The sequence below is a fragment of the Musa acuminata genome, chromosome BXJ1-3 (assembly GCF_036884655.1).
Source record: "Musa acuminata AAA Group cultivar baxijiao chromosome BXJ1-3, Cavendish_Baxijiao_AAA, whole genome shotgun sequence".
Taxonomy (NCBI): Eukaryota; Viridiplantae; Streptophyta; class Magnoliopsida; order Zingiberales; family Musaceae; genus Musa; species Musa acuminata.
This window is the reverse complement of record NC_088329.1, coordinates 38,134,097-38,157,529: the sequence shown is the minus strand read 5'-3', so window position 1 is coordinate 38,157,529 and position 23,433 is coordinate 38,134,097. Positions and strand designations below refer to the sequence as shown.

The window sequence follows — 23,433 nt, the reverse complement described above, 5'->3', positions numbered from 1 at the left end:
GGGCAACCATGCAGCATTCCGAGCCCCCCGCCGCCGCCACCGCCTCCGCCACCGGCCTGCCCGCCGCCGCCGCTGCCACCATCGCCGCCATGCTACTCATGTAACCAGCCGCCAACGCCACCGTGCTACTCGTGTTACACGCCGGGGAACGTGTACCCGGTGGATCCAGAATACCTTCTTTCGGGGGCTTGGCGGACTCATCACGGATGGTGGACGGGGATGATATCCTGTGGATTACTAGCGATGTTGTTTTAGAGCGACGATGATACGTATGTATCATCCATCGCAGATCTGTCCGTTTCCTTCTCTCCTCTCTGTCTCTCTGAATTGCAGAATTGTACCCTTCAATTCGAAGAAATCCTGCTTCCACATGTTCATTGATTCGCGACTCGTCCTGTGTCTCTGTTCTTTATGATTGCCGGAAGAAGAAAACACATCTCGAACATGATGTGAAGAACAGAGGCCAAATCAGAGAGAAATGTTATTATTTCTTCAACAAAATAAGGTATCTATAAAGAAAGACTAAAAAAAATCCAGAAAGCAGATTGTTTTTTCTCTCAATGTTAGAAAAAAAAAGGGATGTGACGTAAAGAATCTTCCTTTCTTTTCGTCTCCTCATTAATTCCGGAGCATATCGAGTCAAATGAAGCCTAATTGCTCGCATCATCAGAATAGTCTTTTCTACACTCTCATCTTCTTTCTTGTCTTCTCCGCTGGCTTCATATGGAGTTCCACAGTTTGCACTGCCGAGACAATACAACCACCTGCTTCATTTGACCATTCGTCCCTGTGAATTATTATCCTAAACTAATTTAATGCAAATAAATAGTGAATCAGTGTAGAAAAGGAACGAGTAATCACTTGAAGAGGTTATTCTCGTTTCTCTTTCACCAGTTTCCAAGCATAGAGATAGAGTAGTCCACCCTCCTTTCTCTGCTGTTTCTTTGATGACCAAAGCCACCGGCACACGACGAAAGCATGCAACTACCCCTCTCTCGCTCTCTCCTGGAAGGCACCTGTCATCAGTACAGTTCATGAAACTTGACCCCTGCCAAATGCTTACAACGTAGACGTTACAATATTCTATCAACTCTTAGTTTGCGAGGGAAATAATTATGCAAATGATATTACCGGTATCATATGTTACATGCAAATAATTATGCATTGGAACACGTTAGTTTGACAGAAGTTAATTCTCAGGACAAAACGATGAGCTCCGTCCCATAATATGCCGTCTCCTTTGTTTCTTCTTCCCTACCGCACCTCCACCTCACCTCATACAATGATGCTTTCCAAGCTCTTCCACGCCACCACCACTCTTTTGTTCCTTCTAATTCTCTTGTCGAATCCTCCGACGTCTGTCTCATGGGACACCACCACACCTCCGGAATGTCCGTATCCGTGCCTACCGCCACCGACATCAGTCACAGACTCCCCGCCCACTCCGCCGAGCACATCGGAGTATGGAAACTACCCTCCGCCCCCGCCGCCGCCGCCACCTTACATCGACTTCCCTGTGCCTCCCCCTCCAAACCCAATCGTGCCTTGGTTCCCTTGGTACTACAATGCACCACCGTCGTCTTCCGCGGCTTGCAGTGGCTTCTCCTTCGTGTTTGTTTTAGTAGACATTGTCTTTTGTTGTTGAATTCCTTCACTCTGTTTACCCACAAAGTTTGAATTGTTCGTGTGAGAATGAGGAGATCTCCCTCTTCTCTTCTCTCTCCATTTGCAGTGATCTCTAGATAAAGTCTTATGGTAGTAAATGAATGACGAGAAGGGTTAGTTGGTGCTCGTCAAGTTTGACCAGAAGTGAAGCAAGGAGAAGGCGGGCACTTTTTCCTTGTTTCCTTCGATTATTATAGTGATCGATCCACCCATGTTGTAAATGGCAAGCATCCTTCTAACTGCATGTTCTATTTTATCGATTTTAATGCTTAATTAGATATACGAAACTAGAGTGGGTTGCTTATTATAGTTCTCGAGATCCAAGAATATGAAGCTTCGAATGTCCGTAAGTAACTTCATCAAAAGAACAAAAACAAGTTTTATATATATATATATATATATATATATATATATATATATATATATATATAGAGAGAGAGAGAGAGAGAGAGAGAGAGAGAGAGAGAGAGAGAGACCGTGCACGCAGTAAAAGTATCCTATTAATAACGATCTATACCATTTTTAACCTTAAGAATTTGGTTATCTATAAATATATATACCCATTGACAAATTCCTAAAAAAAAAGTCTAAACTTTTCAATTTTTCTTTGTTGTGCTCCTTTTTTTTAGTATATTTAAAAAAAAATAAGATTACTTTAATCATAATCGTCTTTGCCTCGTTATGATCACCTCAGTCATATTACACTATGGGTTGTTGCCATCGTCGTGAGGCCCTTGTTATTGTTCTAATCGTTTCCACTATTGTAAACCCTTGCCATCTCCATATGCCCCCTTAATCCCTCCGCATGATCACTACCTTTATTTTAGAGGTCTCTCGTATACCTCAACCTTATCATTTTGAAGCATCCATCCCCAAAGTCGATTATTTTCCTATAATCACCCCTAACACTCTTTCATCGAGACTAATCACAACACGAGCCAAGAACCCAAGAGCATAATTATCTTGACGAGAGCTTTGGTGAAGAGAAAGTCATTGTCATGAGAGATGGGCTTCCAAAAAGAAAAAAAAAAAAAAAGCCCATGGTTGTTCCTCAACCAATCCATAAGAACATGGGAGCCATTAAATTGTGATGGGAAATATATACCTATTATGACTTACAATCAAACTGTAGAGTGCACCAACAATTTTGAGAGAAACGGATTAAAAGAGTGAAGAGATATATAATTTATGACTGCAATGCTGGATGGCACACCAATTCAATTAAAAACCTATTTAAGATTTATTATGTTTTTGATGGTCCTCAATATATATTATCATCAGACTCGCCCAATATTTAGCCACACACTCCGTAATCTCCTATTTGCTTCCATCGTGTATGAATACATGGGAAATGAGATGGCGTGCGTATATATAATTCAACTCCAAAATGTGCGCAAATCATGTCTGTTTAACACCCACCAACTAATTAACTTAAACGTTTGCTTACGCACGCCTCCTGCGTTGCCGACATTTTGACTCCCAAGCCAAACGATGTCTCATAGTTTCATGTCCATGTGCCGTGGTTTGACCTTTGGTTGTCACAAGTGGGGTAGGGGGGGTTAATCGACACCATCTTATCTCTCATTCTTAATACACGACATAATATGTCTCGTTAAGGCCACGGAACAGTGGAACATGCATACACCACCATGATGTAAACGATGACGGAGTTCTAGCGTTTGCATTCGAAGTTCTACGGCCCACGTTGCGGTTCCACTGTCAGCATAGAGATCCTCCTTTGACATTTTCCAACTCTGGAACAGTCTCTCTTGGATCTCAATCGTCTTCCTCTTCACACGTAGCTTCCCCCCTTCCCATTCTACATAATAACCGGTCCTGCACCACATCCCTCTCATATTCCATACCTCAAGGAGGCTCTCCTCATGGCTTCTCCTGCCAAATCTCCTCCACCTCCTCCCTCATGCATCTCTCCTCGCTTTCTCCTCTCTCTTCTTATGCTTCTTCTTCTTCATGGCCCACGCAGCGCCTGCTCCATCAGAAGAGAGGTTCCCGCCGGTGACCGACCACCTGACGAGCTCCTCCGCCGAGTTCACCACACAGGTCATAGTGTCCCTTGGAGCAGCACGTTCAACTTCCTTCCGAGGGGAATCCCAGTCCCGCCGTCGGCGCCATCGAAGCGGCACAACTCCATTCCTAGTGATCGAATGCCCTCTCCTTGATGTACGCTTTTACTTCTTTCCGATCATCACCCGATAATTGACACTTGATATGATTTAGGTCACTCGCTCCAAACTCTACAGGTTCGCTTTGATTTCTGTCGGCTCGATCATAAGATTGGAGACGGAGGACAATTTAGGTTGAGACTCGGTGTATCATCAGAGGAGAAGTGGAATGATGCTACTGGCCAGGAGGCATAGCTAATAACTGCTCCACTATTGAGCATTGACTTCTAAAGCTTGTTGATGAAGATGATGGATGGATGAGTGATAGGACACCTTAACCAGTTGACCCGGCATGGCATAGCAGCTTGTTCATACAGATTGGCCGATCATGCAAATGCTCTCCCGCCCACCAAACCAAGAATGTGGTTCATACGCATCTCAACGTCGCAAGTTGATGCATTGCCATGATTCAGCTTTTTGAACTGAACACTCGGTTCCTGTAAACCTTTTCGGAGATGAAGAAGACACAGCTCAGTGTTTGACTGAGTTGAAAGTTAATTTCTTCTGTACCTAAAAAGATAACATGATCATTAGAAGTTGGTATTTGCTTTTGATGCATGTTCTTCTCTCTTTCGATCGCGATCAGATGGCAGTGATCGACGAAGATTGCTACATCACGACCTTAAAAGTCTACATCTGTTGCATCTTACACAGATAGATACGGGTGGTGACTTCGTTGTTTCTATTGCATCACCATGGCGCAAATTAGTCAGTGCGTAGGTGTGCAAGTCAAAACACATGCTACAAATTCGGAACTCGATGTGGTTCCAGAATTAGGGTTTGCCTACTGTTGTGACCTAAAAGGAGGCCAACAACTACGTATGATTGTAAGTTTAACAAACAGCACATCAAAGTCAATACGATGCCTATCAACTTAATTACCTCCGGCAGCAGCTGATGTGATGAGGTAGATTGACATCCTCCTGGGGAGGACAAGAATTCGAGAGCAGAGTAAATGTGAATCTGGCAAGAAGGTAGAACAAACGAGCACAGATTTCTTGGGGGATGGAGTTAAACATCACAGCCAGTCCACAGGTTTAACCTAATGATTTGATGATATATAAGTAATTTTCCAACAATTTATATATGGAAAATTACTAGCAATGTAAATCTCAGGTTAGCACCTCATTAATGTCGCTTCACTCTCTGTTTTGGCATGCTCTTTATCCTCTGATTTAGGACACCATGGATCATATTAAGATTAGTCTCCATTTTTTGTTGTGTAGACTCGAATTGCAAGCTTGAAAATTCAATGAAAATTATTTGCACCAATGACATGGTGACTTTTCATGAGTTCCACTGCAACTTCGAGTATCGAAAGTAGATTTTGATTCGGTTCTAAATTACCATTTCTATTCTGGTTCTGGATTGATTCAATTTCGATTCGACTTTGGTTCGATCGAATCGAGATCAGACTACATACATGTTCTTTTTTCTCCACAGGCGCATGCAACTTAGCATTTCATGAAGAGACTTGGGTTTAGAGCAACAACTTTGCTGGGAATCGAGCATTCCACAAAGCAGCATCAGATTCTGCATGCTTCAGTGCGTGTGGCAATGATTTCAAAGCCTATATTAATACTCCTAACCTCGAGAAGCCAAGCCTCCTCAGTACCACCTTCCTTTCTCTCTCTCTCTCTCTCTCTCTCTCTCTCTCTCTCTCTCTCTCTATATATATATATATATATATATATATATATATATCTTTTGTTCTCCTTTTCCACACATGCTCATGGAAGAGTAACCATATGAAACCCTTCGTTAAAGACTGTAATGTGAGGATAGGGCGAGCTCAAGAAACGAGGAGGAATCCCTCAGATCTGCTTGTCTCAGTTGTGCCCAACACAGTCACGCTCATCTCCCTCCCTCCAAGGCTGCGAGAGAGAGAGAGAGAGAGAGAGAGAGAGAGAGAGAGAGGAGGAGGATGAGGCTTCAGCCGGAGACAGCAATTCGTGGTGTATGTTAGCTGATAAGGGTAATGGAGCCAAGCTTTGTTTGAGATTCCCCTTAAAGAATGGATTAAATCCATACTAAATCATTCCAAAAGTAGAGCATGATTGATCCAAGCTGGTGCTTGTAGCATATCAACAGAGGGCCCTCTTTGGAGAAGAAAAACACATCCTACTTTAGAGAACGCATTTAAACCACTGGAGGCATTCTTAAACTATCATCACAAATATGATCCTTTATTGAAAGCATCTCAACTATTCCAGTCATGATGAAAACAGAGCATGTTTGCTGAAAGAGAATCACTTTAAATTGCATTTATTTGGTGAAAGGAAAGCCTTCAAAATGCCTGACGTGAACGTGTGCTAATTGCTACCACAATTGTGATGATGATGCTTGCGACATCCCAAAGCGAAGAAACCAACTGATACTTCACTTCTACATTTCCTAATAGGCAAGTTGGAATCTTCTACGGAAATCGCGCCATTAAAATACTTAGGCGTGGTAGTTTAGAATCATGCCCAGTGACATATATGTGTACGTGATAAATATCTTTGGATCTGGTCGATCATTAATTGGATTAGATAGAGATCTTTAACAAGTGAGTAGGATTGCCCAAACAATCTGCTCGTGTGTCGTCCATTCAACCAAGAACAGTGAGAAGCAGATATTCGAAACAGCCACCTCATTCCACAGATTTGGGATTGAACACAACACAGAAGGGCATAATACAACACCGGGAAAGTGAAGTAGCAACTCGATCTCACCCCCCAACACAAAGCTACTGCTACATAAAGACAGAGAACGGAAGCAGTTGATCCATTACGAAGCAGAGACGAATCTTCTTCAGACTCTGAGCAAATAGACACTGAGCTCAGTGCTGCCATGGCCGTCGGGGTTCATCATGTAGAAGGCCTCCGAGTCTTTGGACCCGACCACTCTCTCAAACCTTGCTCTCATGTACATGACGTCCCTGTCGGTGCTGCCGGCACCGCTTCCGACGCCCGGGATCACCCCGGCCCCCATCGACACCGGCTCCACGGCCCTCAGCAACTTCCAGTCGGCCGGTCCGCAGTTGCGCTGCACCGCGTAGCCGCACTTCTTGCCGTTGATGTACGACCGCCAGAGCGGCTCCTCCACTAGCCTCGTCGACGCCGCCTTCCCTCCGCCGCCACTTCTGGCCTTGCGGTCGCACTCGAGAGCGATCCTGACCAGGCCCGACGCCATCTCGCGCACGAGCGTACTCGTGGGCGTCGCGAGCTCGACGAGCACCACCGGGCACGACTTGCTGTCCGTCTGGAAGGCGAGGTGGACGTACCCGCGCCGGTACCCGTAGAGCGTCCCCGTGACGTAGACTCCAAGCCCTGTCGATCGGTTCCGGCGACCGGAAGCTGCGGCCGCCAGAACCGACAGAAGCCTCGACACGGCAGTCTCCGACGCCCAAGTTCTCTTCGGCGCAGCAGCAGCAACAGAGGCTGTCGGGGTGGCGCTACTCTGGTATTTCTTGTAAGTGTAGTATGAGGAGGAAAACAAACCGAGACCTGCGTTCTCTTCAACCTCATCCCACTCCTTCCTCTCTGTTACTCCTCCTCCTTCCTTCGGTGACCTCCTTATCCTCCACTGGAAGTGTCTTCTAGACGACGAGGAGGAGGAGTCACGGAAAGTGGTTCTTCCCATGTTGATGGTCTTCATCATGGACTGCTGTCCTGGAGGAGTAAGTAGTAGCGCGAGTAGTGAAAGCTAGCGAGAGGAAGAGAAGAATAAAGGAAGACGGGGCTCCTTTTTTTTCTCTGACTTGGCGAGCTCATTTATGAGCGAGTGCATTATGTCATGCAAATGCGTGCCGTCCTCTTAAGGCTGGGGATCGTCGCCATAATTCTGACAAAAGCGAGGGCCGGTGGCCAGCTCCCACCTAACGGCAAGAGCATATGAGAAGAGGCGTTGGGAGACCAAAGAAGACGAGACAGATGTAAAAGTAGTCAATCTGGTGGGAACCCTGACTGCTCCCAAGCTTCCCAATCTCCTGCAGATGAGAGTAGAAGAGAAAATGGCTTGCTTGAGTTGCCACAGTCATCTCCAGGCCGACTCAACTGGGACGTCAGCATGCAAGCTTTACTGCCAAGTCGAGCACCGAGGCACTGGCTGTAGCTATCACCATCCGAGCGTCTGATGGTTTCTTATAGCAAATACGTCTCGGCCATCAGTACCGACGTAAAGTTCATATGCTGTCCACCGTCGTCTCACACGTCTCGAACTGTTCGTTTGACGAGGACTTTATGTGATCACCAGGGACATCACACGGTTGTCCCGCCGGTCCCGAGTCTAGAAGGTTCGAGCGTACGAGAAATAATTATCATGAATGAAATAAATCATTATAATTTGTATTTTTGAGCTAAAGAGGATTCTTTTTAAGGTTTTCAGAAACCATTAAAGAAAATATCTAATTTTTTTAGATTTATATAAAATATTATGCAAGAGAATTATATTTAAATGATGATAACTCAAAAAAAATATGATTAATTGTATATTATTAATAATTTAATTTATGATGATATATTCTCTATTTATTATTTTGTTTTTCTGTTCCCTCTCTCTCCTCAAAACTTCTGTCGTCACCTGCTTTGAATCCAGGCACCGATGGCACTATCAAAACACACGAATTTGACAGTTCTGAGGCTGGAAAGAAAATTTTGGACGGCACACTTTGTCATCCTATCGGCCGCGGTGAGCGCACCGGAAAATCACTGTACTCACACTTCATGGGCTATATAGGCTTCCGTTATCCGCCAACATTTGGCTTGGCCCACTTTGGTGTAAACGAGGAGCCCGTCGGGAATCCGCTCACTGCCGGTGATTACAAGCACGGGACACTCGAATGATTTCATTCGTTGTGTAATATTACATGGAACAAACTCGTCGCATGGCAGGATCGTCTGAGTCTCGCATGGCAGGAGACACATAAACGATTTTGATAGAAACACGCCACGTCAGCATCAATGTTCTCTTAATAAAACGTTGCAGTCCTCCAAACCGATCCGCTTGCGCACACCATTTCCTCGCATCGATTTGGGTCTCCGGCGGAGGCGGCGAAAGCATTAGGGTTCCCGATGGCTCTCTCAGGGCGTCTCAGATCTGCTCTCCCCTTCTTCAGAAAGATCGTTGCGGTCGAATCGCCGGCCCTCTGCGTTCGATCGGCTGCCGATCTGACCTTTGTAAGCCCTAAGTTGGTAACAGATGTAATCGCGATCTGTGTTGCCATTTAGCTGTTCCACATCTTATTCTTTTGGCTTTCTCGTGATTCATTCTTTGCGCTTTTGGTTTGCGGTTGTCGAATCTAGTTTCGGTCGGAAAGATCGAGATTAATTCGCCCCGTAGTCTTATTTGTTATTTCTTGAATCGGGCGTCGGTGTGCTTTTCGCTGTGTGCTTTGACTGTGGAGTTAACGAGCGAATCTTTGCCTTTCTTGCAGGGGTTGAAGACCTTTGCAACCCAAGCAAAACCAACTACAAATGTTAAGGTAAAGGTCACACCTCGATACAATTTTAGAATGTTTTTGTTATATCACTAACGCTTACCTTTTCTTTTATCTTCTTGGTGTAATGTTTTTAAGTAGCATTAGCTCAATTTTGATGAATGCATCAATTTCTCGGAACTGCTATATCAGTGATCTGATCTGATGCATCTGTATTTTCGGTGCATTCCACGGCTTGCTTATTGAATGAGCATAGAGAGAATTGCAGATTGTTGTGGGATTATAGTTGAATATGTCTTCTGTGTATTTCAGAGCTCATTTAAATATTAGTTGATTAATGCACCATGTATCTTGCTGAAAACTTTGCTTGTGGAAGTATTGTCTTAGGTTACATTATCTATCTATCAAGTGACACCAATCATATATAGAATGCCACACTTGGCTCAATGGGAGCAGGTCAATATTCACTGACAATAACACTTCTCTGCATCTTCATGGGGCCAGAAACTCCAGAGATGTCATTCTTGAAAAATTAAATCCTAGTCGAGGATGTGAAACCAATTTCTAAAACTAAAAAGTTACCTACATAGGTAAAACTGAAACTTTAAGAGGATTACTTGACTTCCTTGAGTAGATAACATGCAGATGCATTAAATTATCTTTCATAGGTGTTAGATGGCAAAGACAATAAGACAACTAATTAAGCAAAGGGGCCCCTTGTTTGATTGGTTTCTAAGTCTCCATTGGCTGAAGAATCTATCTTGTCTCTCTATTTTTGGGGCATCCGATTGTCTTCCTGGTTTTGAAAGATAATCCACCTAACTTTCTCTACTTTACCTATGGCTACATAGGTTATACAGCTGTTGGTGTATCTCTATTCGATGCCAATACATATACTTTGATATCTGTGACTGTACAAATTAGTTAGTTATTCTTCTCAGCAATTTTTGCTGTATTTTAGAAACGTCCTGGCAGTATGGTATGTGTATTCTATTCTATTCTATTCTATTCAATAATGAAACACATGATAGATAAATCATATCTGTACATCATATGAATGAGCATGTGTGCTATTTAATTATGCCTTCAAGAAATAAATGCATATTCAGAGAAATGGAAGCGAGGAACAACTGAATCAAGAGGAGACAGGGTGGACAATGTTAGTGTTTTATCAAGAAGAAAAGTGTACATTCTTAGTATAACCAAAGAACTCAAATACTTATGATCCTAGAAGAACATAATCATCAGTGATTTCATATTTTGAGTTACAAACCATTTTTAATTGTGGGTTTCTTAATTAAAGGGAGAAAGAAGGATTGATTTTTTTAGGAGGAGATACTGAAGAAGAATTTATCTGGATTTTTATGTCTTTTTAAATTATAGTTTTCTCCCAGTGTCTGAATATCTCCTGATACTTGCAATATTTCCTTATGTTAGTTTCAGATGAGGTTTATTTTCTGTATGGACTTTCAATTAGTGTTTTATAATGAAATTACAGGTGCCTTTATCACTATTTGGAGGTTCAGGAAATTATGCATCTGCTCTATTTCTTGCTGCCTCCAAGGCAAATACATTGGACAAAGTTGAATCTGAGATTCTTGACTTGGTAGAGGCTTCCAAAAGGAGTCCTTTGTTTTCACAGTTCATCGAGGATTTATCAGTGCCTAGGGAAACACGTGTGAATGCTGTGCAACAAATTTTTTCTGATGTTGGCTTTTCTGATGTCACTAAGAATTTTTTGGGTATCAATTCTTTTCCTTAGAAATTGTTCTTGAATATATTATACTATAAGGACATCTATGTTGGACATGACAACAGCACTCGTTTTTATTTAGAAGTTAACTGTTTTAATACCGGTGTCAAAGCCTGCCATTCTGAAATATTGTTTTATGTTCATGATATTGTTTTATACTATAAGGACATCATGTTGGACTTGACAATACAATTGGTCATGATATTGTTTTATGTCTGTCATTCTGAAATATGCATCCCCTCAACTTTTGAATCTTTTATATTTAGAAGTTACCTGGTATAATATTAGCACCAAAACTTGCAAGTTGTTTGTTATTGCAGATTAATTCTTCTATTTTTTGGTTAACTGAAAATTGTGTTCATGGGCTAGAATATTGACTATGTTGATGAAGGCAGTTGTCTTTTTTTTTATGAATCTTACCCCTGACCTTTTTTTTCTTAAATTATACAAGCTGTCTTGGCTGATAATGGAAGACTCAGCTATATTGAATCCATTGCTAAGAGGTTTGTTGAGTTGACTATGGCGCAGAGGGGAGAGGTGAAAGTCATTGTCACAACAGTTATTGTAAGTGTTCTGCTTTGAATCATAACTTGCATATGTACGAACCAATTAGAAGTCCATTGTTAAGAAATTGCAGATGATGTGAAGCAAGTTTAGAGACATTATATCTGTTCTTTAGTTAGATATTAAACATGTTATATTTGATTATTCATTGTATGCATGGAAACATATTTGTCAATATCATGGCTCCTTTGCTTTAAGATAAGTTGATATAATAAAGAATGCTGTAGAATCTCTCCATTGTTGTCTTCTGATCGCTAGTATTATGGCTTAGGTGACACTAAATTGTTGTACTCAAAATTTCTAATAAATTTTATGGCTTACTGACATTGAGGTATTTCATACATAAAATCTTATAGCAATTTGTCATTTAGGATCAACAATTTTACACTTAAAGAAAATGCAAGTTTGATTCTTGTAGCATGATCTAATTTTCTGACATGCTTAGTGTGTTGCCAGATTGATATTAGTTCATCCAAGAAATTTTTGGAAATATCTAATCAAGTGGTAGAAATAATCTTTTATTATTATTGATTTTTTCTTTTTTTTTTATGGTTGTTACTTCACATGTTAATTTTATATAGTAATTACCATTCATAAACTAAGTTTTATGTTTCAGAATTGTACTTTTTGGTTTATGTGCCATTGGTAAATTTTTTTTTGTATCAGGTTGACCCTTTGGGACCAGAAGTAGATATATAAAACTGCCAGAAATCAATATTTGCAACTAACTCTATGCCAGTTACTTAATATTTTTAAATTAATATTTTATCAATCATTTAGTCATTTATGTGTTTTACATTTTCTTCATCAGCCACTTCCTGCAGAAGAGGAGAAGGAACTTAAGCAAACTTTGCAAGAGATTTTAGGACAAGGGAAAACGATCAGAATTGAACAAAAGGTACTTTTTTGTGCCACTGTATTCAGCTGTTAATGCTTCAATAGTATTATATTATATATGTAAAAGAGGAAAGAAGAGACGATGAGGAAAAAAATAAGAAAGAGAATGAAAAGAGAACTGGTGAGTTTTGCTATTGGGATCATGGGATTTTTTAAAAATAAATAATGCTTTTAAGTTGCACTGGGCATGACATCACATTTGATTTGTGTGACATCCTTTCGTGATTTTCGTTGTCTAAAGAAATTTGGATCTTGGATATTCATTGTGGATGTCTGTTGAATTGTGGCAGATATGCAAATAATTTTAGTCACTCGCGGTTAGCGAGTACTACAATTTTACACATTTGACATTCTGTTTTTTGGCTAATGATCTTACATACATATTTCTTCCCTGAGAGGAGAGCAAGAAAGAGTCACCATGGACGTACTTGTCTGTCTGCCAGTGACTAAATAGGTAGAAAGTGCACAAGGCATTTAGAAAAAACTTTCAAGTGGGTGTACCGATGGGAAGTTTTGACCATGCTCTGTTGTCCCTTGGGTTAACTGGAAAGTTCCTATTCTAAATAATGCTTTCCATTTAAGACTGTCAGATGATCATGGTTACTATCAACCTTACTGTTGTTTGCCTTCATAACTTTCTTTTTTTCCTTGCTTATGCTATGTCAATAGGCTTTTTTCCGATGACTTTGGACCCTCATTTGTTGTTGTTTGTACAGATTGATCCCAGCATTCTTGGAGGATTGGTGGTTGAATTTGACCAGAAGGTTTTTGATATGTCCATAAAGACAAGGGCCAAGCAAATGGAAAAGTTCTTGAGGGAACCAATTAACTTTGACAATTTCTAGTGGCTCCAAGATGCAGCAGCTAGTAACAACCTTCGCTTCTGCTACTGTTTTGTGGTTTGTTTGCTTTAAATAAAATATTCATACTCTTTTGTAGCTCCTTGCATTGCAAGGCCAATGCCTGCCAAAAATTACATAATTTTTCGCCTGTGTGTCTGAAATGATGAAGCATAATTTACTTCATGGAAAATTTGCATTTTACATGATTGTCCGCTTGATGTCATTAGGTATTGCTGGTATGTTCCCCCATTGACATCCTACAGACAGGCTGCAATTATTGGCGTTGTAATACTGTCCAAGTGACTATTAGTGAAGTGATCATGTAATTATCAAGCTAGCCATGGTTTTATGGCAGAAGGGATCGAAAAATACTGATTACATGGTTTGCTATCTCTTTCTTTAGTGGTAGTCGTTAATAACCTTTGCAAGTATTAGATGCATGCACTAGAGGAAGTGAAACTAAATGGCAGCTAGGAAATCACAATATTTAGATGCGGATTGTGGCAAACATGGTAAGCTGGTGAAATTAAAAGAGGAACTACATAGTTTCCCTGATGGCTTAACTTACTGTTGCTGGTTGTTAAATTTGGTTCATAGAATGTCTATGAAGTTTTTGCCCGTATGTTGAAACATATTTTCAGATATCAGTAAACTGTTGAGTGGGATATGAATACATCTTTTGCTGGTTGGGTGGTACAAAATTTGTTCATTAAGAACAATGATACTTGAACTTCCCTGCGGCTAGAGAAGAGCGAGCGAGCGAGAGAGAGTACTCTGATCCCTGGATATAGTTCCTTCCTGTGACAAGTTAAGAGCTTTAGAAGCAAGCTCGGCGTCATGCATACCGATTTTTGTTGTCGTGGCCCTATGTTTCTTATTGTGCCATGTGAGTTTCGAGAGCCGTTAGATCTTTCCTTATGCCCCCGCATCCACCATTCGTTCATCATAAATATACATATTTTCCTAACCCACGAATCTATTTTCTTTTTCAAGAAAAGAAAAACTCGATGAGATGGGACTTCAATCAACCATACTCTTAAAGAATCAAATTTGTTACCGTTGATGGAATTAGGGGAGCGACGTCGGTGGTGATGGGGTGCTGCTAAAAAGGACAATACACGGACGATCCAAGGTGTCGCCAGTTGAATCTCATATTTTGATGATGAAACCAATTGATAATTGTGTTTATATTTTAATCTGCGTTTTGAGTGACGCATGATGCTTCGATCAGGATGAGACAATTAAAGCAAAAAAAATCATGTTGGGCCGGAGGAACATGTCAGAAAATTGGACGTTGGGCCGATGGATCGGTTGACGTATTGACAGAATGCTTCGAGTCGTGGATTCGGGCACCGGGCCAAGAAGAGCGGGCATTGTGCTAAGGATATTGGAGTTGCAGAGTCAATTGGTCGATTGTGCAATAGGCCGATATCATAGTTAGCATGTAGATTAAGCTAGGAATGGGAGATGATCTCATTAACTTAATCTGGGGGCAATTAGGCCCTTGATAGACCCAAATTGGGCCGAATGGATCAGCCCATTCAGACCCAGATTTCCTGGCCGACGGTGGCACCGCTTGGGTCGACGATGGCACCACCCAGGAGCTCAGTCTCCTAGGAAATATGGGCGGTTCAACCGCCCAGTCAAGTAGTGGCACCGCCTGGGCTCAGTCTCCGAGCGAGACTGGGCGGTGGAACCACCCCAGTCAGGCAGTGGCACTACCAAAGCTCGGTCTTTAAGCTCTGTCAGGCGGTCGTACCGCCCAGTCTAGAGGTAGTACCGCCAGGACCTCGGAAATCCTGGAGATGATATTTTTGAGCTCCAAATTCAAACCAGTTTGGGGCCTATATAAACCCCACCCTTTCCTGCATGAAAGGGCACCGAAAATCCAATCTTACTCTGTGATTTTTAGAGCTCAAAAGTATTGTAAAGGCTAGAAGTTCTCCTCCCTCTTTTCTTCCAAGTTTTGATTTTTCAAGAGAGGAGAGAAAATTCTGTAAGGATTGTCTCCTAAGCCCGTAAAAAGGAGTGAAACTGTAAAAGGGTGGTTGGCCTTCGACTATTGAAGGAAAGCCTTTAGTGGACGTTGGTGACCTCATCGGAGGAGGAAGCCAAAAGTGAATGTAGGTCAAGATTGACCGAACCACTCTAAATCTCGGTTTGTATTTACTTTCTGTTCTCTATCTTAACTGCAAACTGCCTCCATAGCTTTACTTTAACTACACTTCGCCTAATCTAAGTTAAAGCAATTTTCGAATCGGCTTTCATACCGAAATCACTTTTATCGTACGAACTTGTATTTCGGTTTGCAATTACATTCTGTTCTCTATCTTAACTGCAAATTGCCTCTATATCTTTACTTTAACTGCATCTCGCTTGATCACAAGTTAAAGTGATTTCCGAATCGGCTTTCTTATCGAAATCATTTTTATCGTACGAACGTCGTTTTAAATCATCGAAAGTTTTCCGCTGCACTAATTCACCCCCCCTCCCTCTTAGTGCTCTTGATCCTAACATTGCCGACATTCATAGGTCCCTCCCCTCTGCGCCTTCTCTCGCTCTTTCTTCTTCCGCCTTCGCTCCTCTTTCGCAGCGTAGGTTTCGACGAGCAATCTCAAGGTACGACATGTCTCTTCAGTTCCTTCTTCTTTCTTGTTTTCCTAGATCTTTTCTCTTTTGTTTTCCGATTCTTGATCGTCCATTTTCTTCGATGACCTCTGTGAGTTGGGGTTTTTTTCCGTCTCCGTGTGGTGGAGTCTCGTTTGTTTTCTTCTTCACACGTCCGATGATGGAGTCATCGGATTCTTTTCGGCTTCGTACAACTTTTTTTTACCTTTTCTTATTTTAATTTATTTCCGTGTCGATCTAATACCTCATCGGACTAATGTTTGCAAATACTCATCACATTTATAAGGTTTTATTTTAAATATATATATATATATATATATATATATATATAAAGTTAAAAAAATTCTTAGAGTAATTTTAGATTGCTAACGTAAGCTAGTTAATTACAAATTATATTACAAAGTGAATAAACTGAAAGGTAAATATATAATATGGAAGGTATTAGAGAAAAATATTGCTAATGTTTTGATCAACTCAGACATAATTTGGACTTGTGTGCATGTGGTTACAAGATGGCTTCCAGATGGCTTTGAAGTCTTGAGTTGCTCTAAGATGGAAGTATTATATTCCCGAGGTGGAAGTATTGTGCTTTTGAGATATTACCTATACGAAGACAAAGGTCGGAGGAGGTTTCTCAATCCTATCCCTCTCATACTCAACTTAATAATTTGATATCCCTAAATGTGAGTTCGAGTAGTTGAAAGGAGAGAATCCTCTTTTCTTTTTCTGTTTAGATTATATTTTTATACTTTGAACGAGGGAAAGAAAGTTTGTGATGTACTTCATTGTCATAAACGAAGAGAAAAGAGTTTAGAATTGTCTTTCTTATCATGATAGATTTGAAAAAAATTGTAATTATCTTTAAAGATATGATTGCTTTGATAATGAATGATGAGGAAACTTGTGATGAGAAGAGAGTTTAGAATTGTTATTATCTTTAAAGATGTGATTACTTCGTTATCATAAACTAAGAGAAGAGAGTTTAGAATTGTCTTTCTTATCATAATGGACGAGAAAAATTTTTTGTAATTATCTTTAAAGATGTGATTGCTTTCATAATGAATTATAAGGAAACTTGTGATGATATTTCTTATCATAATAGAAGGTTTATGTTTTCCTATTTTAAATATTCATTCATGGGTAGATCGTGACTTAGATCTCAATTATCACGTGTTAATTGATCAATTGATAGTAGATTTCCTATTAGAACGAATTAGCTCTTAAACGTAATACCGACAGGCCGTAGTGTCCAGACAGTTTCAAGGTTCATGTCGATGAAAACTGATACAGGCAGCCCCTTTTTTACCCAGGCTTGAGACTGGTGTTGGCAACGTTAGGAATTAGCATTGAAATCCCACTACAGTAAGTTCTACAAAGAAATTATTATTATTGCTATTATTATCGCATAATCCATCTAAACAAATCTTGTCCGAAGTTATATGAGTCATCAATATCGTCTGGATTCTGGAATCCGGATGTTCCTTTTTTTCTTTGGATTACATCAGGTTCTCACACACACATGATGTGATGTATGCTGAAACTAGGATTAGTACTTGTTACCAACCATTGTTGGTGCCTTAGAAGAGTACATTGCAAGGATCCTACAAAGGAGAGTGCCATGGAATTCTGAGCAACCTGAAGACTCATGTAAAGTCAGTGAGAACGCTTGTCCAGTATGAGACTGACCCAAAACAAAATGCTTCTTGATGATGGAAAGTGATGTGATGGATTGAACTTAGTATCTAACTATGTTGTTAATGCATGATCTAGACTCATCTACATGTGCTCAGGATTGGAATTTTGATCATCCCATATCATACATAACATTGCTTCTGTAGTGAATTATACTTTAGGATGGTTCTGCTGCAAGGTTTCGAGGACTGCTACCATTATTGCTACTCGGATTATTGAAGGACATGGAAAGGCGTGGTTCAACGTGGACAAGAGAAAAGTGCATCGGAGCTAAAGCTTTTGTCTCGAAGCTGAAGTGGTCTATAGAATTCACATGTGATTATCTGATAGGATAAGGCAAACGTGCTGCTTTGACTTCTCCTCCGTCTTACGTCCCTCCGAGACAATTCAGTTGCTTTCACTCACAGTAGCATCATCCTTCGTGAAGAAATCAAAAGTACTTATTGGTCAACAAAAGTAAATTCTACTTTGCTAGATGCAGAGCGTCCAGTAAATTCTTCGTATAAATTCTACTTTATATGAGAAAATAAAAAATCATTCAACATCTACATAAACATCGATATAGATATAGAACAATATCGTTTGATAATTACATTAGCACCGTTATATATGTAGAGCGACGAAAGGGTTATTTGACAAGAGATAGTGTCGGAACTGATACAATAACTGGGAGAGCGACGGAGCTTCGATGGCCTTAGTTTCGAGTCGAAGTTGGGATCTGCCTAATGGGTTAACGACGAGACGACTATCATCTTTGCCATAGACGTTATTACGGCCACCACCATCTGTGTTTACATCGATATAATTGTCATTAGGTAACTGCATTAGCGTCAACGTAGATGTTGAGCGGTACGAGGCGAAGGGCGATGAGATCGGTGATGCGCTTCTTGTGGAGGCAGGTGGTATTACGGTGAGAGTGAACCTTATTATCGTCAGAAGCAATCAGACAACTACATCGATGTTGACGCCAATGAAACTATTGTTCACCACTACCGACGTAGTTCGTCACCAAATGTTAAAATTATATTTTTATTCTTTATTTTTATATTTTCGTTAGTAAAACTGAGGATAAATAGACTTAGATATTTTATCTTCATAACTATAAATATATCAATGTAATTTTTTAAAATGTATGGATAAAAATATTAAAGGTACCTGAGGGATAATATATAATTAGTCCCTATCTACTCGGATTATTGAAGGAGACGGAAAGGGATGGTTCAACGTGGCCAAAAGAAAAGGGCATCGGAGCTAAAGCTTCTGTCTCGAAGCTGAAGTGGTCTATAGAATTCACATTTGATTATCTGATAGGATAAGGCAAACGTGCTGCTTTGACTTCTCCTCCGTCTTTACGTCCCTGAAGAAAAATTCAGTTGCTTTCACTCACAGTAGCATCATCCTTCGTGCAGAAATCAAGAGTCCTTATTGGTAAACAAATGTAAATTCTGCTTTACTTGATGCAGAGCGTCCAGTAAATTCTTTGAAGAAACAAAGGATAGCTTGGTATTTGTATTAGCGTTAATGCAGATGTAGAGCGATGTCACTTGACAATTACATCGGTATCGGTGATATAGAGCGGTAAAAGGGTTACTCAGCAAGAGATAATGCTGGAACTGACACAATAGTTGAGAGAATGATAGGAGCTTCGACGATCCTAGTTTCAGGTCGAGACTGAGATCTGCCTAATGGGTTAGCGACGAGGTGGCCATCATCTTTGTCATAGACGCTATTGCGGCTACCACAATTTGAATTGATGTCGATGCAGTTGCAGCTTGATAATTATGTCAGCATCATTGTAGATGCAGAGCAGTGCGAGACGGGCGATGATGAGATCGGTGGCACACTTTTTGTGGAGGCAGGTGGTATCGCGGTGAGAACGGATCTTATCGTTGTTGCAGGCAGTTAGGCAACTACGTCGACGTCGACGACAACAAATGTTAATATTAAAATTATATTTTTACTTTATATTTTTATATTTCCGTTAATAAAACTAAGAACAAATAAACTTAGATGTTTCACTTTTAGTTATAAAGATGTCGATGTAACTTTTTAAAATATACATATTAAAGATAGTTAATTAGGCTCAGAGTATTTCTTCCTTTGAATTTCTCATAAAATACAGAAATGTCCCCTAAACTATGACCAGGTAGAAAAAATAAGAAGAATATTTGGAGCGGTATATGGAAAATTCGAAAAAAGAAACATTTTACGGAAAAATACGAAAAGATGTGACTTTTCTTGGGATTAGTCCATTACAACTTACAAGCTCAACAACAAGCAAGCAAATACCTACAATTTCGATGCAGTCGCTTTCTCTTCTTTTCTTGTTCGGTAATGTTATGTTTCTGACTTCCCGTGAGTCGTAATCTTATGCTGTTAACAAAAGCATCTTGATCTTATCTTTGGTATGAACATTCATCCACATTTGTCCATGCACATGCGTTCATATTTCAGGTGATTAACTCGCGTGTGAACTTTGGACAATAGTTTTGTCAGCTCGTTTATGTTGTGCTCGTGGATCTCACTCTGTCAAGTCAACGTTCATTGTGGTTGACCCGTGATTGAACGTCAATCGTTGGCCACGGTTGATGATGTCAAATCTTGCCGAGGAGTATTTTTCATGGAAAACGTATTTGATTGGTTGATCTCTGTGAGCAATTCATTTCTTTTCCTTTTCTTCCTATAAAAATAAATAATTTAGGATCTTTTGGGGGCTTCACCCTTTCTTGCCCGGGCATGCATGTTTGTGCTGTATTAGCCTCAGCCATCCAATATTTACTCTTATTTTGTCTCTTTAAATATTTTGTTTACAAATAATTGAGAGCTTAGAGGATGAGATTTCAACTCTCAATCTAGCATACGTGAATTCGTCATCATCTAATATTTTAGATGTGTCTCTCTAAATAATTGATTTTTTTTTGTCTTTTTTTCGATGAATTCTCGGGAAAAAAAAATCATTGGAAAATAATGTAAAATTTATTTCAAAATTATAAAAATTAGAAAGATATTCCAGAAGGCATAAAAATATATAATCCAAGTCCTTATTGTTAAAATAAGATTTACTTATATATAAATATTTTGATTCTTCGAAAATAATTGGAAGACATTCTAATACAACAATGTATTTTTAGTTTAAGCATCATTTAAATTAAAAAAAATAGTGTCAAATTATTTTCAAATTTCTAGTTTATTTTATGGCCAATATTGTGCCAAAAAAATATATTAAAGGTTTGAATTTTATTTTTTAAACATACCTTTTTAATAATTATTTAAAGTTATGTAAATAAAATTTTTGATGTCAGTTGAAATTCAAACCAATTTGAATTTTATTGAACCCAACTTGAAGAAATCTAACTAAGCCTAGCAAAGACAAAGACATGAAAATGATGGAAAAAAGATTTCTCATCTTTTGAGGAGTAAAAAAATAAGAAATAAAAAAAAAACCCTCTGCCAAAAAAGGAAATATTATATGCTATTCGGGAAAAAAAACATTCATGAAATCGTCATTTTTCATGTTTGTCTAGATAAAAATATTATTTTACAGAAAAATGATTTGGAGCATTTTGTCCATTACCAGCAGATGTTGCTCCTGAATCCGAGCCGGCCACCGAAGCAGACTTTTCAACAGATTTAAGTGTCGCCACGCGGTCGCCCACTCGTTAGTCTGTGGTGACTCGGAGGGCGACGACGGTTGTGGGATGCTTCTTCGCTTTTGCGCTTTCCCCCACCGGCGGACGCACGTTTTGCACTTGCACCACGTGATCCGTTCCCAAATTCGTTTCGTAATCGTCATTATATAGCCACATGCATCTATATTTTGTTTAACGACCAATATATTCCCATCTCTCGTCCCAGGCGTTCCAATCTGCACGGTGTGATCGGACCCACACCGTCCCCCGATGCTTGTGTGTCATGAGGAAGAGGTGGACCCACACGAAACGCGGTTGTTCTCCCTCCTTTATAAGACACCGGCGAGCAGCGAGTGTTGTGCTGCGCCTCCCCTTTCTCCCTCCCCTCCGTGCTAAGTCCTCCGAACTCCGGTAGAGATGAATGGCGCAGGTGATGCCGCAGCTAAGATGGAAAGGAAGACGGTGGAGAAGAACAGGCGAATGCACATGAAGAGGTTGTGCATGAAGCTCGCCTCTCTCATCCCGAAAGAGTACGCCACCAACTCCAAGGTACCGACTGCTCCTCTCTAATGATTGTTTCCCCTGTTCTTCTTCTTCTTCTTCTTCTTCTTCTTCAAGACGGATGAACGCAAATGTTATTGCAGGACATGTTGAGCCAAGTAGATCACTTGGATCAGGCGACCTCCTACATCAAGGACCTTCAAGGAAGGATCGAAAGGATGAAGCAGAGGGGGGGTATCAGGACGAGCGCGGAGGGAACTAACAAGGACGTCGACAGAGAAATGACGACGGAGTTCAGGTTGCCGGTGGTGGAAGTGAGGCACCAGGATCTCAACCTGGAGGTGGTTCTGATAAGTGGGCTGGAGAAGAGGTTCAAGTTCCACCAGGTGATCAGTGTCCTCGAGGAGGAAGGAGCAGAAGTTCTCAACGCCAACTTCTCTGTTGTGGGTGAAATGATCTTCCACACCATCCATTCCCAAGTAATCGCCGTCTCTGCTCTTTACTGTTTGCTTGCATAGTTCGCATGCTTAATGCCAATTACTCGGAACTTAATGGTCAACCATGCATTTAACACATGTAGTTTCACGATCCAACCGTTGACTCCCGAGACAGTGATTAGCAAGTAATTCAATCTCAAAACGTAAAGAACTTTCTAATCTCCGACTCCTCTGTTCACTTATGCAGGCAATCAGCTCCAGACTTGGCTTGGAGGCATCGAGGGTCTCTGAGAGATTGAAGGAATTGATCCGATGAGCTCTTGGGGTGTCGCATCTAACTCAGCTGGAAAATTCCCCTTTTATTCCTATGGAATACGGAGAGTGAATCCACCTTTAATATAGAATATGGGCATACATCCATGGGGGTGTCTAAAAGGAGAAGAAAGCAAAAAGAGAAGTGAAGCTGTTCTTGTAGTGTTGGGTTGACTTTAGTATTGCTCAACCCGCAGTGGTTTCTCTTTACATCTCTGCTTCTAATAGGAAACCCCAAAATGTAGTGGACTGCGGCAATGAGCAGTGGATTTGATTAGGAAGGCTGATTAATTATGATTATGATTACTGTTAATATTATTTTCTTCACGCTAGTAACAGTTATTCCAACAAATATTAGTAATTTTTTTTAGCATTATTTTTTTTTTCTCTACTACAATATTTCAGCTATGGAAAGATTATAAGTCGTGAAACAAGTATAAAACATCGATCACGATAAAAAAAAAATATATAAGTAAAAGAAAGGAAGAAATTTTTTTGAAAAAAGATTTTTTTATTAATTAATTAACCTATCAGACTCAAGCCGTGAGAAATAGAATTAACTACAAGTTTTTAAGATTAACTTATAAGAATCTAATGAATAAATTATTATCAATTAATCAGTGGTATGAGTAAAAATTGAATGATTAATTATTACATCAGACTCATATTATAACATATATAATACAAAATTACTATAAAATTTGTTTGTGATAGAGGTTAAATATATTGACAATGAATGAAAACTCAAGCCCAAACAATATTTGATTCAATTCTTTTTTGTCTACGTAGATGAAATAAAAATCAAAATTTTCATCGAAACTTCAATTCAAATATCCTCATCTAAGACAAATTTCAAAAAAAAAATTATTCATCTATAAACTCAATTTTTTATATATATCTTCTTGTATAAG

General features: G+C 40.1%; 3 protein-coding genes and 1 long non-coding RNA gene across 4 annotated transcripts; 3 read left to right on the top strand and 1 right to left on the bottom strand.

Annotated features, from left to right (window-relative positions):
- Positions 1-3,516: 3,516 nt before the first annotated feature.
- On the top strand, positions 3,517-4,399 carry LOC108952346 (uncharacterized). The gene is made up of 2 exons (XR_001977159.2): positions 3,517-3,846; positions 3,927-4,399. It is a non-coding gene; the product is annotated as an uncharacterized LOC108952346 (long non-coding RNA).
- Positions 4,400-6,463: 2,064 nt separating this feature from the next.
- LOC103979250 (protein MIZU-KUSSEI 1) lies at positions 6,464-8,063 on the bottom strand. Its single transcript, XM_009395326.3, has one exon. It carries the CDS (start codon positions 7,488-7,490, stop codon positions 6,642-6,644), a length of 849 nt encoding a protein of 282 aa, XP_009393601.1. The 5' UTR covers positions 7,491-8,063; the 3' UTR covers positions 6,464-6,641.
- A 760-nt stretch (positions 8,064-8,823) lies between these two features.
- Positions 8,824-13,524, top strand: LOC135628215 (ATP synthase subunit O, mitochondrial-like). The gene is made up of 6 exons (XM_065134783.1): positions 8,824-9,007; positions 9,265-9,312; positions 10,766-11,009; positions 11,472-11,584; positions 12,396-12,482; positions 13,198-13,524. The coding sequence occupies exons 1-6, from the start codon at positions 8,903-8,905 to the stop codon at positions 13,324-13,326; spliced, it is 726 nt and encodes a 241-aa protein (XP_064990855.1). The 5' UTR covers positions 8,824-8,902; the 3' UTR covers positions 13,327-13,524.
- A 7,957-nt stretch (positions 13,525-21,481) lies between these two features.
- On the top strand, positions 21,482-22,835 carry LOC103979252 (transcription factor bHLH162). Its single transcript, XM_009395329.3, has 3 exons — positions 21,482-21,821; positions 21,917-22,252; positions 22,458-22,835. Exons 1-3 carry the CDS (start codon positions 21,690-21,692, stop codon positions 22,524-22,526), a joined length of 537 nt encoding a protein of 178 aa, XP_009393604.2. The 5' UTR covers positions 21,482-21,689; the 3' UTR covers positions 22,527-22,835.
- Positions 22,836-23,433: the final 598 nt, after the last annotated feature.

What these genes read in the sequence shown, in the direction of transcription:
- LOC135628215 (XM_065134783.1), top strand. Translation starts at nt 8,903, where the DNA reads ATGGCTCTCTCAGGGCGTCTCAGATCTGCTCTCCCCTTCTTCAGAAAG. An exon ending in CGGCTGCCGATCTGACCTTT is followed by an intron (nt 9,008 to 9,264) that starts GTAAGCCCTAAG and finishes CCTTTCTTGCAG; the next exon opens with GGGTTGAAGACCTTTGCAAC. An exon ending in AACCAACTACAAATGTTAAG is followed by an intron (nt 9,313 to 10,765) that starts GTAAAGGTCACA and finishes ATGAAATTACAG; the next exon opens with GTGCCTTTATCACTATTTGG.
- LOC103979250 (XM_009395326.3), bottom strand. Translation starts at nt 7,490, where the DNA reads ATGATGAAGACCATCAACATGGGAAGAACCACTTTCCGTGACTCCTCC.
- LOC103979252 (XM_009395329.3), top strand. Translation starts at nt 21,690, where the DNA reads ATGAATGGCGCAGGTGATGCCGCAGCTAAGATGGAAAGGAAGACGGTG. An exon ending in AGTACGCCACCAACTCCAAG is followed by an intron (nt 21,822 to 21,916) that starts GTACCGACTGCT and finishes ATGTTATTGCAG; the next exon opens with GACATGTTGAGCCAAGTAGA. An exon ending in TCCACACCATCCATTCCCAA is followed by an intron (nt 22,253 to 22,457) that starts GTAATCGCCGTC and finishes TCACTTATGCAG; the next exon opens with GCAATCAGCTCCAGACTTGG.